Genomic DNA, 14,387 nt, shown 5'->3' on the forward strand with positions numbered 1-14,387 from the left:
AATTCCATTAAATATATTCCCTCAGCATGTTCCAGGGTTTGCTAACCCGACAGAATTGTCCTGGATTATTCAGAAACTGAAAATTAATCACCAGAACATTGCAACTCAGGAGAAAAAATCACAGGGACATTTGACCAAGCATGGCATCAAGGAGCCCTAGCAAAACTGGAGTCAATGGGAATCGGGGAAAACATTCTGCTGGTTGGAATCATAAGAACTTGGAGCAAAAAAAAATGCGGGTTAGATACAGAGTAAAGTTCCCTCTACACTGTCCCCATCAAACACTCCCAGGACAGGTACAGTACGGGGGTTAGATACAGAGTAAAGCTCCCTCTACACTGTCCCATCAAACACTCCAGGACAGGTACAGTACGGGGGTTAGATACAGAGTAAAGCTCCCTCTACACTGTCCCATCAAACACTCCCAGGACAGGTACAGTACGGGGTTAGATACAGAGTAAAGCTCCCTCTACACTGTCCCCATCAAACACTCCCAGGACAGGTACAGTACGGGGGGTTAGATACAGAGTAAAGCTCCCTCTACACTGTCCCCATCAAACACTCCCAGGACAGGTACAGTACGGGGGGTTAGATACAGAGTAAAGCTCCCTCTACACTGTCCCCATCAAACACTCCCAGGACAGGTACAGTACGGGGGGTTAGATACAGAGTAAAGCTCCCTCTACACTGTCCCCATCAAACACTCCCTCTGTAAATGCTGGCGGTCTCTCATGTAGAGATGCGAATGAAAAAAAAAGAACTAGGAGCAGGAGTAGGCAATTCAGCCCCTCGAGCCTGCTCCGCCATTCAATACGATCATGGCTGATCTCATCTCGGCCTCAACTCCACTTTCCTGCCCTTTCTCCATAACCCTTCAACCCATTACTAATTAAAAATCTGTCTATCTCCTCCTTAAATTTACTCAATGTCCCGGCATCCACCACACTCTGGGGTAGTGAATTCCACAGACTCACGACCCTTTGAGAGAAGTAATTTCTCCTCATCTCTGTTTTAAATCTGCTACCCCTTTACCTAAAACTATGACCTCTCATTCTAGATTGCCCCACAAGAGGAAACATACTCTCTACATCTACTTTGTCAATTCCCTTAATTATCTTATATACCTCAATTAGATCTCCTCTCATTCTTCTAAACTCTGGAGATTAAAGGCCTAAACTGCTCAATCTCTCTTCATAAGACAAACCTCTCATCTCTGGAATCAATCTAATGAACCTCCTCTGAACTGCCTCCAATGCAACTACGTCCCTCCTCAAGTAAGGGGACCAAAACTGTACGCAATACTGCAGGTGCGGTCTCACTAATGCCTTGTACAGTTGCAGCAACACTTCCCTACTTTTATACTCAACTCCTTTAGCAATAAATGCCAAAATTCCATTTGCCTTCTTTATTACCTGCTGTATCTGCATACTAGTTTTCTGCGATTCATGCACGAGGACACCCAGATCCCCCTGCACCAAAGCACTCAAGTTTCTCTCCATTTAGATAATAATTTTCCTTTCTATTCTTTCGACCAAAATGGATAATCTCTCACTTATCCACGTTAAAATCCATCTGCTAAATTGTGGCCCATTCACCTAACCTATCCATATCCATCTGTAAATTTCTTATTTCTTTATTGCAACTTACTGTCCCAACTATTTTAGTGTCATCTGCAAATTTGACTATAGTACCTTCTATCACTGCATCCAAGTCATTAATATAGATTGTAAATAATTGGGGCCCGAGGACCGAACCCTGTGGCACCCCACTAGTTCCGTCTTGCCAACCAGAAAAAGACCCAATTATCCTGACACTGTTTTCTGTTGGTTAGCCAATCCTCTATCCAAGCCATAAATTGCCCCTAACCCCATGTGATCTTACCTTGTGTATTAACCTTTTGTGCAGCACCTTATCAAATGCCTTCTGGAAGTCCAGATATACTACATCTACAGGACCCCCATTAGCCACTTTGCTTGTTACAGCTTCAAAGAACTCTAGCAAATTAGTCAAACACTATTTACCCTTCATAAAACCATGCTGACTCTGGTGGATTGTGTTTTGACTTTCTAAATGTCCTGTTATTACTTCCTTAATAATGGATTCTAACCATTTCCCAACAGGTGCTAAACTAACTGTTCTATAGTTTCCTACTTTCTGTCTCCCTCCCTTTTTGAATAAGGGCGTTATATTAGCTTTTTCCAATCCACTGGAACCTTTCCCGTATCCAGGGAATTGTGGAATATTATAACCAATGGATCCACTATCTCTGCTGCCACTTCCTTTAAGACCCTAGGATGTAAGCCATCAGGCCCTGGGGACTTGTCTGCCTTCAATCCCAATAGTTTGCTCAGTACTTTTTCCCTAGTGATGATGATTGTTCTAGGTTCCTCCCTTTCTATAATCTTTGCATTACCTGTTACTATTGGGATGGTACTAGCGTCCTCCACCGTGCAAACTGAGGCAAAATACTGATTTAGTGTCTCTGCCATTTCTGTGCTCCCCACTATTAACTCCCCAGTCTCATCCTCCAAGGGACCAACATTCACTTTAGCTACTCTCTTCCCTTTTATATACTTATAGAAGCTTTTGTTATCTTTTTATATTTTGCACTAGTTTTCTTTCATAATTTACCTTTGCTCTTTATTTTTTTGTAACCCTTTGTTGATTTTTAAAAGTCTCCCAATCTTCCAGTTTGCCACTGACCTTTGCAATATGGTATGCCTTAGTTTTTGTCTTTATGTTATCCTTAACTTCCTGCTTAGTCATGGATGTTTTTTCCCTCCCTTACAATCTTTCTTCCTCTCTGGAATATATTTTAGTTGGGAGGAATTGAATATCTCCTTAAACATCTGCCACTGCTCATCAACTGTCCTATCTTTTAGTCTTCCTGCCCAGTCCACTAGGGCCAAGTTTGTTCTCATGCATACGTAATTACCTTTAGCTCCAGAACGCTCGTGTGGGACTCAAGTTTGTCACCATCAAACTGAATTTGAAATTCTAGCATGCTATGATCACTCTTTCTTAGAGATTCCTTAACAATGAGATCATTTATTAATCCCACCTCATTACACAATACCAAATCTAGAATAGCCTGCTCCCTGGTTAGTTCCACAACATATTGCTCCAAAAAACAATCTCTAATACATTCAATGAACTCTCCTTCGAGGCTACCCTTGCCAATTTGATTAATCCAGTCTATATGCATATTAAAATCACCCATGATTATTGCCGTACCTTTCTTACAAGCCCCCAGTATTTCCTGGTTTATACTGTGCCCGACTGCGGAACTACTGTTTGGGGACCTATAGATTACTCCCACCAGGGACGACTTTCCCTTGCTATTTCTTATTTCTACCCAGACTGATTCGACGTCTTGATCTCCAGTGCCTATATCATTTCTCACTACAGCACCGATCTCTTCCTTCACTAACAAAGCTACACCACCTCCTTTTCCTTCCTGCCTATCCTTCCAAAATACTGAGTACCCTTGGATATTCAATTCCCAAACCTGATTTCCCTGCAACCACATCTCAGTAATCACCACTAAATCATATCCATTCATCATACCTCTATCCTCGTTCTACCTGAGCTGAGAGACCGGGACGAAACAGAGTCTGCGCAGTGAGTGAGTGGCATCACTGTGACATCATCAGGCATGCATTGCAGCTTCCTGCAGGTTCGGTGTCAGGAAGGTAAGTAAAGGGATGGTTGGGTCGGCTCGGGTCTGCTGTGGTTCAATTGGGTTCGGTTCAGGTTCTTTTTTCCTGACCTGAGCAGGCCTTAATTTTAAGGGAGTGAAAACAAAGAGAGAAAAAAAGAGTGACATCATTGGAAAATTGTAAGTTCATTGGTTGGTAAGTAACTGCTAGTTGAATTACCTATTCTAAATTGATTTCAGATTAAAGGTGAATAGGAGAAATATTTTACAGAGATGCGGGGCCAGACGATGTGTTGTACCTGCATGATGTGGGAGCTGGTGGACCCCATTGTGGTTCCTGGTGAACACGTCTGTAGCAAGTGTTGGCTGCTCGAGGAACTCCGGCTCAGAGTTGATGAGCTGGAGTCTGAGCTTCGGACATTGCGACACATCAGGGAGGGGGAGAGTTACCTGGACGCTGTGTTTCAGGAGACAGTCACACCCCTTAGACTAACTACCTTGAATTCGGCCAGTGGTCAGGGACAGGAGGGTGTGACTATGAGTGAGGCAGGTAGAGGGATCCAGGAGGTAGTGTTGCAGGAGCCTCAGCCCTTGTCCTTGTCCAACAGGTTCGAGATTCTTGCTCCCTGTGTGGACGAGAGCAGGGACTGTAGGGAGGATGAGCAAACTGACCACAGCACCCTGGTACAGGGAGCCATTCAAATGGGGGGAGAAAAGAGAAATGTAGTCATAATCCGGGATAGTACAGTTAGGGGCATAGACACTGTTCTCTGTGGCCAGGATCGAGAGTCCCGAAGGCTCTGTTGCCCACCTGGTGCCAGGGTTCGGGATATCTCATCTGGGCTGCAGAAGGACTTGGAGTGGGAGGGGAAAGATCCAGTTGTCATGGTCCACATAGGTACCAATGATATAAGTAGAACGAGGATAGAGGTTCTGCTGAGGGAATATGAGCAGCTAGGGGCTAAATTAAAAAGCAGAACCAAAAAGGGAGTAAACTCCGGGTTACTACCTGAGCCATGAGCTAATTGGCAAAGGGTCAATCAGAATAAAGAGGTAAATGCCTGGCTCAAACTTGGTGTGAGAGCACTTATCGTATGTGTCCGGCCTGACCCAACCCGACCCGACCCGACCCGACTCGACCTGGACTCAGCCCAACCCAACCCGACCCGACACATGTCATCGGGTCCCATCGGATTCAGGTTGGGTAGCAGGCCTCCACCTTAAAATACCCTCTCTCTCTCTCTCTCTCTTTGGTCTCCGACTCTGTTCCTTTTGGCCCGCTTTTTAAAGCTCTGCTCCCGCTGTGTTTTCTCTCTCTCTAGTCTCCGACTCCGACATACCCAGCACAAAGGAAGATGGTTGTGGTTGTTGGGAGGTCAATCATCTGAGCTGCAGGACATCACTGCAGGAGTTCCTCAGGGTAATGTCGTAGGCCCAACCATCTTCAGCTGCTTCATCAATGACCTTCCTTCAATCATAAGGTCAGAAGTGGGGATGTTCACTGATGATTGCACAATGTTCAGCACCATTCGTGACTCCTCAGATACTGAAGCAGTCCGTGTAGAAATGCAGCAAAACCTGGACAATATCCAGGCTTGGGCTGATAAGTGGCAAGTAACATTCGCGCCTGGCAATGACTATCTCAAACTCGAGAAATTCTAACCATCTCCCCTTGACATTCAACGGCATTACCATCGCTGAATCCCCCACTATCAACATCCTAAGGGCTACCATTGACCAGAAACTGAACTGGAGTAGCCATATAAATACTGTGGCTACAAGAGCAGGTCAGAGGCTAGGAATCCTGCGGTGAGTAACTCACCTCCTGACTCTCCAAAGCCTGTCCACCATCTACGAGGCACAAGTCAGGAGTGTGATGGAATACTCTCCACTTGCCTGGATGGGTGCAGCTCCAACAACACTCAAGAAGCTCGACACCATCCAGGACAAATCAGCCCGCGTGATTGGTACATCATCCACAAACGTTCACTCCCTCCACCACTGACGCACAGTGGCAGCAGTGTGTACCATCTACAAGATGCACTGCAGCAACACACCAAGCCTCCTTAGACAGCACCTTCCAAACCCGCGACCTCTTCCACCTAAAAGGACAAGGGCAGCAAATGCATGGGAATACCACCACCTGCAAGTTCCCCTCCAAGCCACACACCATCCTGACTTGGAACGATATCGCCGCTTCTTCACTGTCGCTGGGTCAAATTCCTGGAACTCCCTTCCTAACAGCACTGTGGGTGTACCTACCCCACATGGACTGCAGTGGTTCAAGAAGGCAGCTCACCACCACCTTCTCAAGGGCAATTAGGTTCCAACAATAAATGTTGGCTTTGCCAGTGATGTGCACATCAATGAACAAAAAAAGAGGCCATTCAGCCCCTCAAGCCTGTTACACAGGAACAGGAGGAGGCCATTTATTCCCTTGAACTTATTTTGCCATTTAGTTAGATTATGGTTGCTCTGTATCTGAACTCCATCTACCCACCTTGCTTCTATAACCCTTAATCCCATTACCCAACAAAAAAACCATCAATATCAGGTTTAAAATTTTCAATTGGCCCCCAGCCTCAATAGCTTTTTGGGTGGGGGTGGGGGTGGGGGGGGGGGGGGGGACTTCCAGATTTACACTCCCCTTTGCGTGAAGAAGTGCTTGCTGACATCACCCCTGAACGGCCTGGCTCGAATTTTAAGATTCTGCCTCCTTGTTCTGGACTCCCCCCCACCAGAGGAAATAGTTTCTCTCTATCTACTCAATCAAATCCTTTACTCATTGTAAACACCTCAATTAAATCACCCCCTCAATCTTCCATATTGCGACAGAAACCACACTGGCCAAATGGAAACATTAATTTCATCATATGAAAGACTACTTGAACTTTTTTACTGGACATTGAAAATAAGTTGTTTAAAAAGACCACAAAGCTGAACAGCTGAAAACCTGGCTGTACATTTGCATCTCCAGAGACAGTTGCATTGAGAAACAATGGGAGTGTTCCCTGATTCAATTAGCCAGATGGGTTTTGTCAATAGTGTTGATCAAAAGACACTGAGTATCATTGACTGTGTAAGAGACAGCATTCCATCCCCCACTGAGAGTCACTGGAGACTTTCTGAAATCAGCAATCCTCCACAGAAGATGCTGTTTCAAAGAGTTGATCACATGACTTACCTGCTGGCCAGACTGGGAACTGTTTGAATTGTACCGCACAGAAAGGTTTTCGGGCAGACTGCAATTTGAAGACAAAACAGAAGATCCCTCTCTCTCTCTGTCTCTCTCTCAAGCAAAGTCCCAGAGACCCACGGAAGTAGCTTAAGCCTCAAGACAGAGAAGCTCTTCAGCCTTCTGGTACCAGAGAAGCAAGTTTGAAAGTGTGCATTGGGCCCCAGCGGGAACTGCAAGATCCTAACTCCAATCAAGGACTTTACAGCAAAACTAAAGACAGTAACTGAATTCCATTTACCACTCCAAACTTCCTCCTTTAATTCTTTCTCCCCCCTCTGTAACTATTTGTGTGTGTGTTTCTCTCTTTTGCATTATAGCGTGGTGCGTTGCATATTTTAGTAATTTTAACTGAGTTAGAGTGATAAGGTTAATAAACTTACATCTTTCTTGTTTAAACCTAAGAAAGCCTGTCTGATTGGTTCATTTACAATTGCAATTAGAAAGCAGTGAGCAAGGACTCACCGAGATGAAGCTAAAAACACTGCATTTTAAAAGTTAAACCCTTTTACAGCCAAATCAGGAAAGGAGTGAGAGAGGAGCCTGAGACTCCATCCTCACCCTGTCGTAACAATATTGAAGAGAATACAAGCCTACATTTTGCAACAGGAACTTCTGGTCCCAGTATCATTCTGGTGAATCTGCACTGCACTCACTCCAAAGCCAACATATCCTTCCTGTGGTGAGGTGCCCAGAACTGAACACAGTTACTCTGGATGGGGTCTGACAGAGATCTGTACAACTGTAACATAGCAACCACCTTTTTAAATGCAACCATCTTGAGATAGGCCAACTTTCCATTGGCCTTTTTCATTTTTTTTGTACTTGTCTGCTAGTTTCTAGTGATTTCTGTACCTGGACTCTTAAATCTCTCTGCTTCTGCACCATTCCGAGCATCTTACCATTTAGCAAATACTCTGATCTACCTTTCTCAAATCCAAAGTGGATAACCTCTCTCTTTCCCACATTGAACTGCATCTGCCCCAGTTTTGCCCACTCGCTAAATCTATCATAGCCAATCAACATGGAACAATCAGATATGTGATGTGCTTACCAGCAGCCAATGAGATTTCTGGAAAGTGACACAAACAGAGTGAGCATGTAATTACCACTAGCCAATGAGATTACTTAAAAATTGCACTACATATCACCTGATCAACTTTGACTTATGAGAATTTGAAAGGTTACATGGGCAAAGATAAGCTCTGCAATTGGATTAAGCTCCAGAATCACAGTGTGAAAATCCTCAGCCCCGAGATAATCAGTGACCCAAAAAAAACAAGCAACAATTTTTTAAAATTAGACAATTTTTTCTTTTTTTCAGTCACCCTTGTGTAACCCCCCCCACCCTCCCACTGCCACCCCCCACTGCCACCCCCCACTGCCAACCCCCCACTGCGAACCCGCCACCCGACCACTGCCACCCCCCCACTGCCACCCCCACTGCCACCCCCCCACTGCCACCCCCCCACCGACCACTGCCAACCCCCCACTGCCACCCCCCCACTGCCACACCCCAATGCCACCCCCCCACTGCCACCCCCTCCACTGCCACCCTCCCACTGACACCCCTCCACCTGACCACTGCCACCCCCCACTGCCACCCCCCCACTGCCACCCTCCCACTGCCACCCCTCCACCCGACCACTGCCACCCCCCCACTGCCACCCCCCCACCCTCCCACTGCCACCCCCCACTGCCACCCCCCCACTGCGAACCCGCCACCCGACCACTGCCACCCTCCCACTGCCACCCCCACTGCCACCCCCCCACCCGACCACTGCCAACCCCCCACTGCCACCCCCCCACTGCCACACCCCAATGCCACCCTCCCACTGCCACCCCCTCCACTGCCACCCTCCCACTGACACCCCGCCACCCCCCACTGCCACACCCCCACTGCCACGCTCCCACTGCCACCCCCCCACCCTCCCACTGCCACCCTCCACTGCCAACCCCCCACTGCCAACCCCCCACCCGACCACTGCCACCCCCCCACTGCCACCCCCCACTGCCACCACCCACTGCCACCCCCCACCCGACCACTGCCAACACCCCACTGCCACCCCCCAATGCCACCCCCTCCACTACCATCCCCTCCACTGCCACCCTCCCACTGCCACCCCTCCACCCGACCACTGCCACCCCCCCACTGCCACCCCCTCCACTGCCACCCTCCCACTGCCACCCTCCCACTGCCGCCCCTCCACCCGACCACTGCCACCCCCCCACTGCCACCCCCCGCTACCCCCTCCACTGCCACCCTCCCACTGCCAACCCCCCCACCCTCCCACTGCCACCCCCCCACTGCCACCCCCCACTGCCACCCCCCCTTCTGCTACCCCCCCACTGCCACCCCCCACTTCCACTCCCCCACTGCCACCCCCACGACCACTGCCACCCCCCCACTGCCACCCCCCCATCGACCACTGCCACCCCCCCACTGCCACCCGCCCACCCGACCACTGCCACCCCACCACTGCCACCCCCCATCGACCGCTGCCACCCCTCCACTGCCACCGCCCACTGCCACCCGACTGCCACCCCCCCACTGCCACCCGACCATTGCCACCCCCCACTGCCACCACCCCACTGCCACCCCCCATTGACCACTGCCACCCCCCACCCGACCACTGCCACCCCTCCACTGCCACCCCACCACTGCCACGCCCCCATCGACCACTGCCACCCCACCCACTGCCACCCCCCCACCCGACCACTGCCACCCCCCCAGTGCCACCCCCCCACCCAACCACTGCCACCCCTCCACTGCCACCCCCCACCCGACCACTGCCACCCCCCACTGCTAATCCCCCACTGCCACCCGACCACTGCCACACCCCCACTGACACCCCCCCACTGACATCCCCCATTGACCACTGCCACCCCCCCACACAACCACTGCCACCCCCCACTGCCACCCCCCCCACTGCCACCTCCCCCACTGCCACCCCCCCACCCAACCACTGCCACCCCCCACTGCCACCCCCCCACTGCCACCCGACCACTGCCACCCCCCCACTGCCACTCCCCCACTGCCACTCCCCCACTGCCACCCCCCCACTGACATCCCCCTACTGCCACCCCCCCTGCCAACCCCCCCACCTCCACTCCCCCACTGCCACCCCCCACTGCCACCCCCCCCACTGCCACTCGACCACTGCCACCCCACCACTGCCACCCCCCCACCCGACCACTGCCACCCCCCACAGCCACCCCCCACCCGACCACTGCCACCCCTCCACTGCCACCTCACCACTGCCGCCCTCCCATCGACCACTGCCACCCCCTCCCACTGCCACCCCCCCATCGACCACTGCCACCCCCTCCCACTGCCACCCCCCCCATCGACCACTGCCACCCCCTCCCACTGCCACCCCCCACTGCCTCCCCCCACCACTGCCACGTCATTCAATGTAGGAGAGTCGAGTCAGTGATGTATTTACCAGCAGCCAATGCGATTCCTGTAAAGGGGTTTCTGGTGCCCAGGATAAAGGAGGAAAACTCAGAAAAAACATGCAGAAAACATTCCATGCTTTTCCGAGCCACTGAGTAAGGCAAAAGCCACTGTACCTTTTAAGGGGGAAAATGGATAAATATTTGAAGCAGAGGAAGATACAGGACAATGGGGAGAGCGTGGGGAACTGGGATTAGTTTGGGATTGCTCGAGCAAAGAGACAGCACAGATATGATAGGCCGTGAGACCTCATTTGGTGCTCGAGTGAGCGATGTGGAGTCTGATCTCGTCTCGTGGTTTCATCTTGTGCTCATGAATCGATGGAAACCTGTGCAGGGGTGTACAGTGACACCTGACACTCCCCTGGATCATTAAATTATAGATCATCTCACCCCTTATTTCACAATTGCAAACCCGACTCTTTCTAATTATCAAGACCCAGAGAGGAAGGGTCAGGGTAAGAGTTTTTTTTTAGAATTAGAATATTACAGCGCAGTACAGGCCCTTCGGCCCTCGATGTTGCGCCGATCATCTGACCTACACTATTCCATTTACATCCATATGTCTATCCAATGACCACTTAAATGCCCTTAAAGTTGGCGAGTCTACTACTGTTGCAGGCAGGGCGTTCCACGCCCCTACTACTCTCTGCGTAAAGAAACTACCTCTGACATCTGTCCTATATCTTTCACCCCTCAACTTAAAGCTATGTCCCCTCGTGTTTGCCATCCTCATCCGAGGAAAAAGACTCTCACTATCCACCCTATCTAACCCTCTGATTATCTTGTATGTCTCTATTAAGTCACCTCTCCTCCTCCTTCTCTCTAACGAAAACAACCCCAAGTCCCTCAGCCTTTCCTCGTAAGACCTTCCCTCCATACCAGGCAACATCCTAGTAAATCTCCTCTGCACCCTTTCCAAAGCTTCGACATCCTTCCTATAATGCGGTGACCAGAACTGCACGCAATACTCCAGGTGCGGCCTCACCAGAGTTTTGTACAGCTGCATCATGACCCCGTGGCTCTGAAACTCGATCCCCCTACTAATAAAGGCTAACACACCATATGCCTTCTTAACAGCCCTATTAACCTGGGTAGCAACTTTCAGGGATTTATGTACCTGGATCTCTCTGCTCATCTACACTACCAAGAATCTTCCCATTAGCCCAGTACTCTTGCATTGCTGTTACTCCTTCCAAAGTGAATCACCTCACACTTCTCCGCATTAAACTCCATTTGCCATCTCTCAGCCCAGCTCTGCAGCCTATCTATGTCCCTCTGTACCCTACAACACCCTTCGACACTATCCACAACTCCACCGACCTTCGTGTCATCCGCAAATTTACTAACCCACCCTTCTACACCCTCATCCAGGTCGTTTATAAAAATGACAAACAGCAGTGGCCCCAAAGTGAATGGGAAGCTGAGGACAGCTGACTGGGTGGAAACCTTCGAAGGAGCAGGTACTCTAAACCAGCCAGGCAGCCTCTGAATAGAAGAATACAAACCTTAATCTCACTGAGTCTCACAAACAACCACCTCTGGTAACTGTTGACTCTCTGCGAACACACAATCGTCTCTCAACATTCATCAGCAACCCTTTCAAACATCTCGAGGAGATCTGTCACAGGTTGTCTCCACCTGGGTTGAGGTTTGAATACTGTCTCTGTGTTTATCTGAAGATTTCTTCCACAGTCCAAGGCAACGCTCGTAAGAAAGTGAGAACCTGCCTTTAAATAGCACCTGTCACATCCCGCAGGATGCCCCGAGGTGTTTCACAGTGTAGTCACTGCTGTTTTGTAGTTTCTGACCTCTCTCCCCTCCTCTCCTGAAGGAGCTGACTGAGTTTCTGTCCAAAACTCTCACTCAAGGAAGCACTGTTCAAGTGTGAGACTGTGCAATAAATATTGCTCAGAAGGGAAAAGGGAAGAGGAGCAGAGCATTAGTCATTGGGGACTCCATAGTTAGGGGAACAGATAGGAGGTTCTGTGGGAACGAGAGAGACTCACGGTTGGTGTGTTGCCTCCCAGGTGCCAGGGTACGTGATGTCTCCGATCGTGTTTTTGGGATCCTTAAGGGGGAGGGGGAGCACCCCCAAGTCGTGGTCCACATAGGCACCAACGACATAGGTAGGAAGAGAGATGGGGATTTAAGGCAGAAATTCAGGGAGCTAGGGTGGAAGCTTAGAGCGAGAACAACCAGAGTTGTTATCTCTGGGTTGTTGCCTGTGCCACGTGCTAGCGAAGAGAGGAATAGGGAGAGAGAGGAGTTGAACACGTGGCTGCAGGGATGGTGTAGGAGGGAGGGTTTTGGTTTCCTGGATAATTGGGGCTCTTTCTGGGGTAGGTGGGACCTCTACAAACAGGATGGTCTTCACCTGAACCAGAGGGGTACCAATATCCTGGGGGGGAGATTTGTTAGTGCTCTTCGGGGGGGTTTAAACTAAATCAGCAGGGGAATGGGAACCTAAATTGCAGTGCCAGTGTACAGGCTGTTGAGAGTAGTGAGGTAGGGGATAAGGTTACAGGGACGCAAGAGGGCACTGGCACGGGTTCGCCACGGTTTAAAGTGTGTCTACTTCAACGCCAGCCGGGATTGCTGGTTGCTCAGGAGCAGGAGCCCTGGCTGAATTAACCTTATCCCTAACTCAGGTGATGAGGGGAATTGTCCAGAGGTGTCACTGCCATTGTGATCTCATTTGTTGGTTAGCTGGTTGAGTGATCAGCGAGTGAACTGGGGTGGGGTCGGGGTGCTCTGAGTGTGGGACCCAACGTATTGGGCTGTGTACCAGAGGGGGGTGGGGATGGGGACGGGGATGAGGGTAGGGATAAGGGGGTGGGGTTGGCGATGAGGAGGGGTGGGGGTGGGGATGAGGGTGGGGATGCGGGGAGTGGGGTAGGGATGAGGGGGCTAGGGATGAGGAGGTGGGGGTAGGGATGAGGGGGGTGGGGATGAGGAGGTGGGGGTAGGGATGAGGGGGGTGGGGATGAGGAGGTGGGGGTAGGGATGAGGGGGTGGGGATGAGGTGGGCGTAGGGATGAGGGGGGTGGGGATGAGGTGGGGGTAGGGATGAGGGGGGTGGGGATGAGGAGGTGGGGGTAGGGATGAGGGGGTGGGGGTAGGGATGAGGGCGGTGGGGGTGGGGAGGAGGGTAGGGATGAGGAGGTGGGGGTGGGGAGGAGGGCAGTGGGGGTGGGGATGAGGGTAGGGATGAGGGCGGTGGGGACGGGGATGAGGGTAGGGATGAGGAGGTGGGGAGGAGGGTAGGGATGAGGGTAGGGATGAGGAGGTGGGGGTGGGGAGGAGGGAATTAACAAAAGGTGTAAAATATGTTCCTTGTGAAGCTGTTCCAGGAACCAGGAAGATTTCAGACTCTCTTACCCACAATCGCACAACTCGCAGAGACAGGAAAACTCCGGGAATTCTAACTCTTCCAATCTTCTCAAATCTCCCAGAGCCATTTTAAAGAAAGGTATTTTTTGAAAAGTGTTTCTGCAGGAGAATCACTGAAATACAGAGCAGTTCCTCTCACTGTGCCCAGGAAACAGTTTCCTCCTGGTTACAGTCAGCTTTCCTGACAAACAATTTCACTCGGATTCCTTTATGTACAGTTGTTACCATGGCAACTTTACAAAGTGCACAATTGCCGCAGGCTGGGGAATTATTTCAGTGTGGAGTGACAGTAAAATCGGAGTCAGGCTTTACCTGTGACTGAGCAATGAGTTTAACACAGGCTCACCTGAACCCGGAGTTATTGCGGGTGATGAGACACAACCCCTCTGATCCACATCAAAACACAACCTCACAGATAATCAGAGTTTGAATCAACCCAAAACCTGGAAATACCAACCTGAGCAATGCAGCCGTCTAATGGCAGCTTCTTTCAGTCAGTGGTAACTCACACCTCGGAGTCCCGAAGCTCGTGGGTTCAAGTTCCACTCCAGAGTCAGAGGGGCAGTATGGAGGGAGTGCCACACTGTCGGAGGGGCAGTACTGAGTGAGTGCCGCACTGTCACAGGGGCAGTACTGAGGGAGTGC

General features: G+C 50.5%; 1 protein-coding gene across 3 annotated transcripts in view; it reads right to left on the reverse strand.

Annotated features, from left to right (window-relative positions):
• The window catches only part of si:dkeyp-69c1.9 (uncharacterized), a 56,717-nt gene extending 42,799 nt beyond the window's left edge, over nucleotides 1–13,918 (reverse strand). For 2 of the 3 annotated variants that reach the window (XM_068054397.1, XM_068054396.1), the window contains exon 1: nucleotides 13,731–13,918. In XM_068054397.1, coding sequence (XP_067910498.1) covers nucleotides 13,731–13,810 — 80 coding nt within the window. In that variant the 5' untranslated portion in view covers nucleotides 13,811–13,918. The remainder of the gene's footprint in view (nucleotides 1–13,730) is intronic. The other variant, XM_068054400.1, reaches the window with a different exon arrangement.
• Between the last annotated feature and the right edge of the window lie 469 nt (nucleotides 13,919–14,387).

The sequence above is a fragment of the Heterodontus francisci genome, chromosome 22 (assembly GCF_036365525.1).
Source record: "Heterodontus francisci isolate sHetFra1 chromosome 22, sHetFra1.hap1, whole genome shotgun sequence".
NCBI lineage: Eukaryota > Metazoa > Chordata > Chondrichthyes > Heterodontiformes > Heterodontidae > Heterodontus > Heterodontus francisci.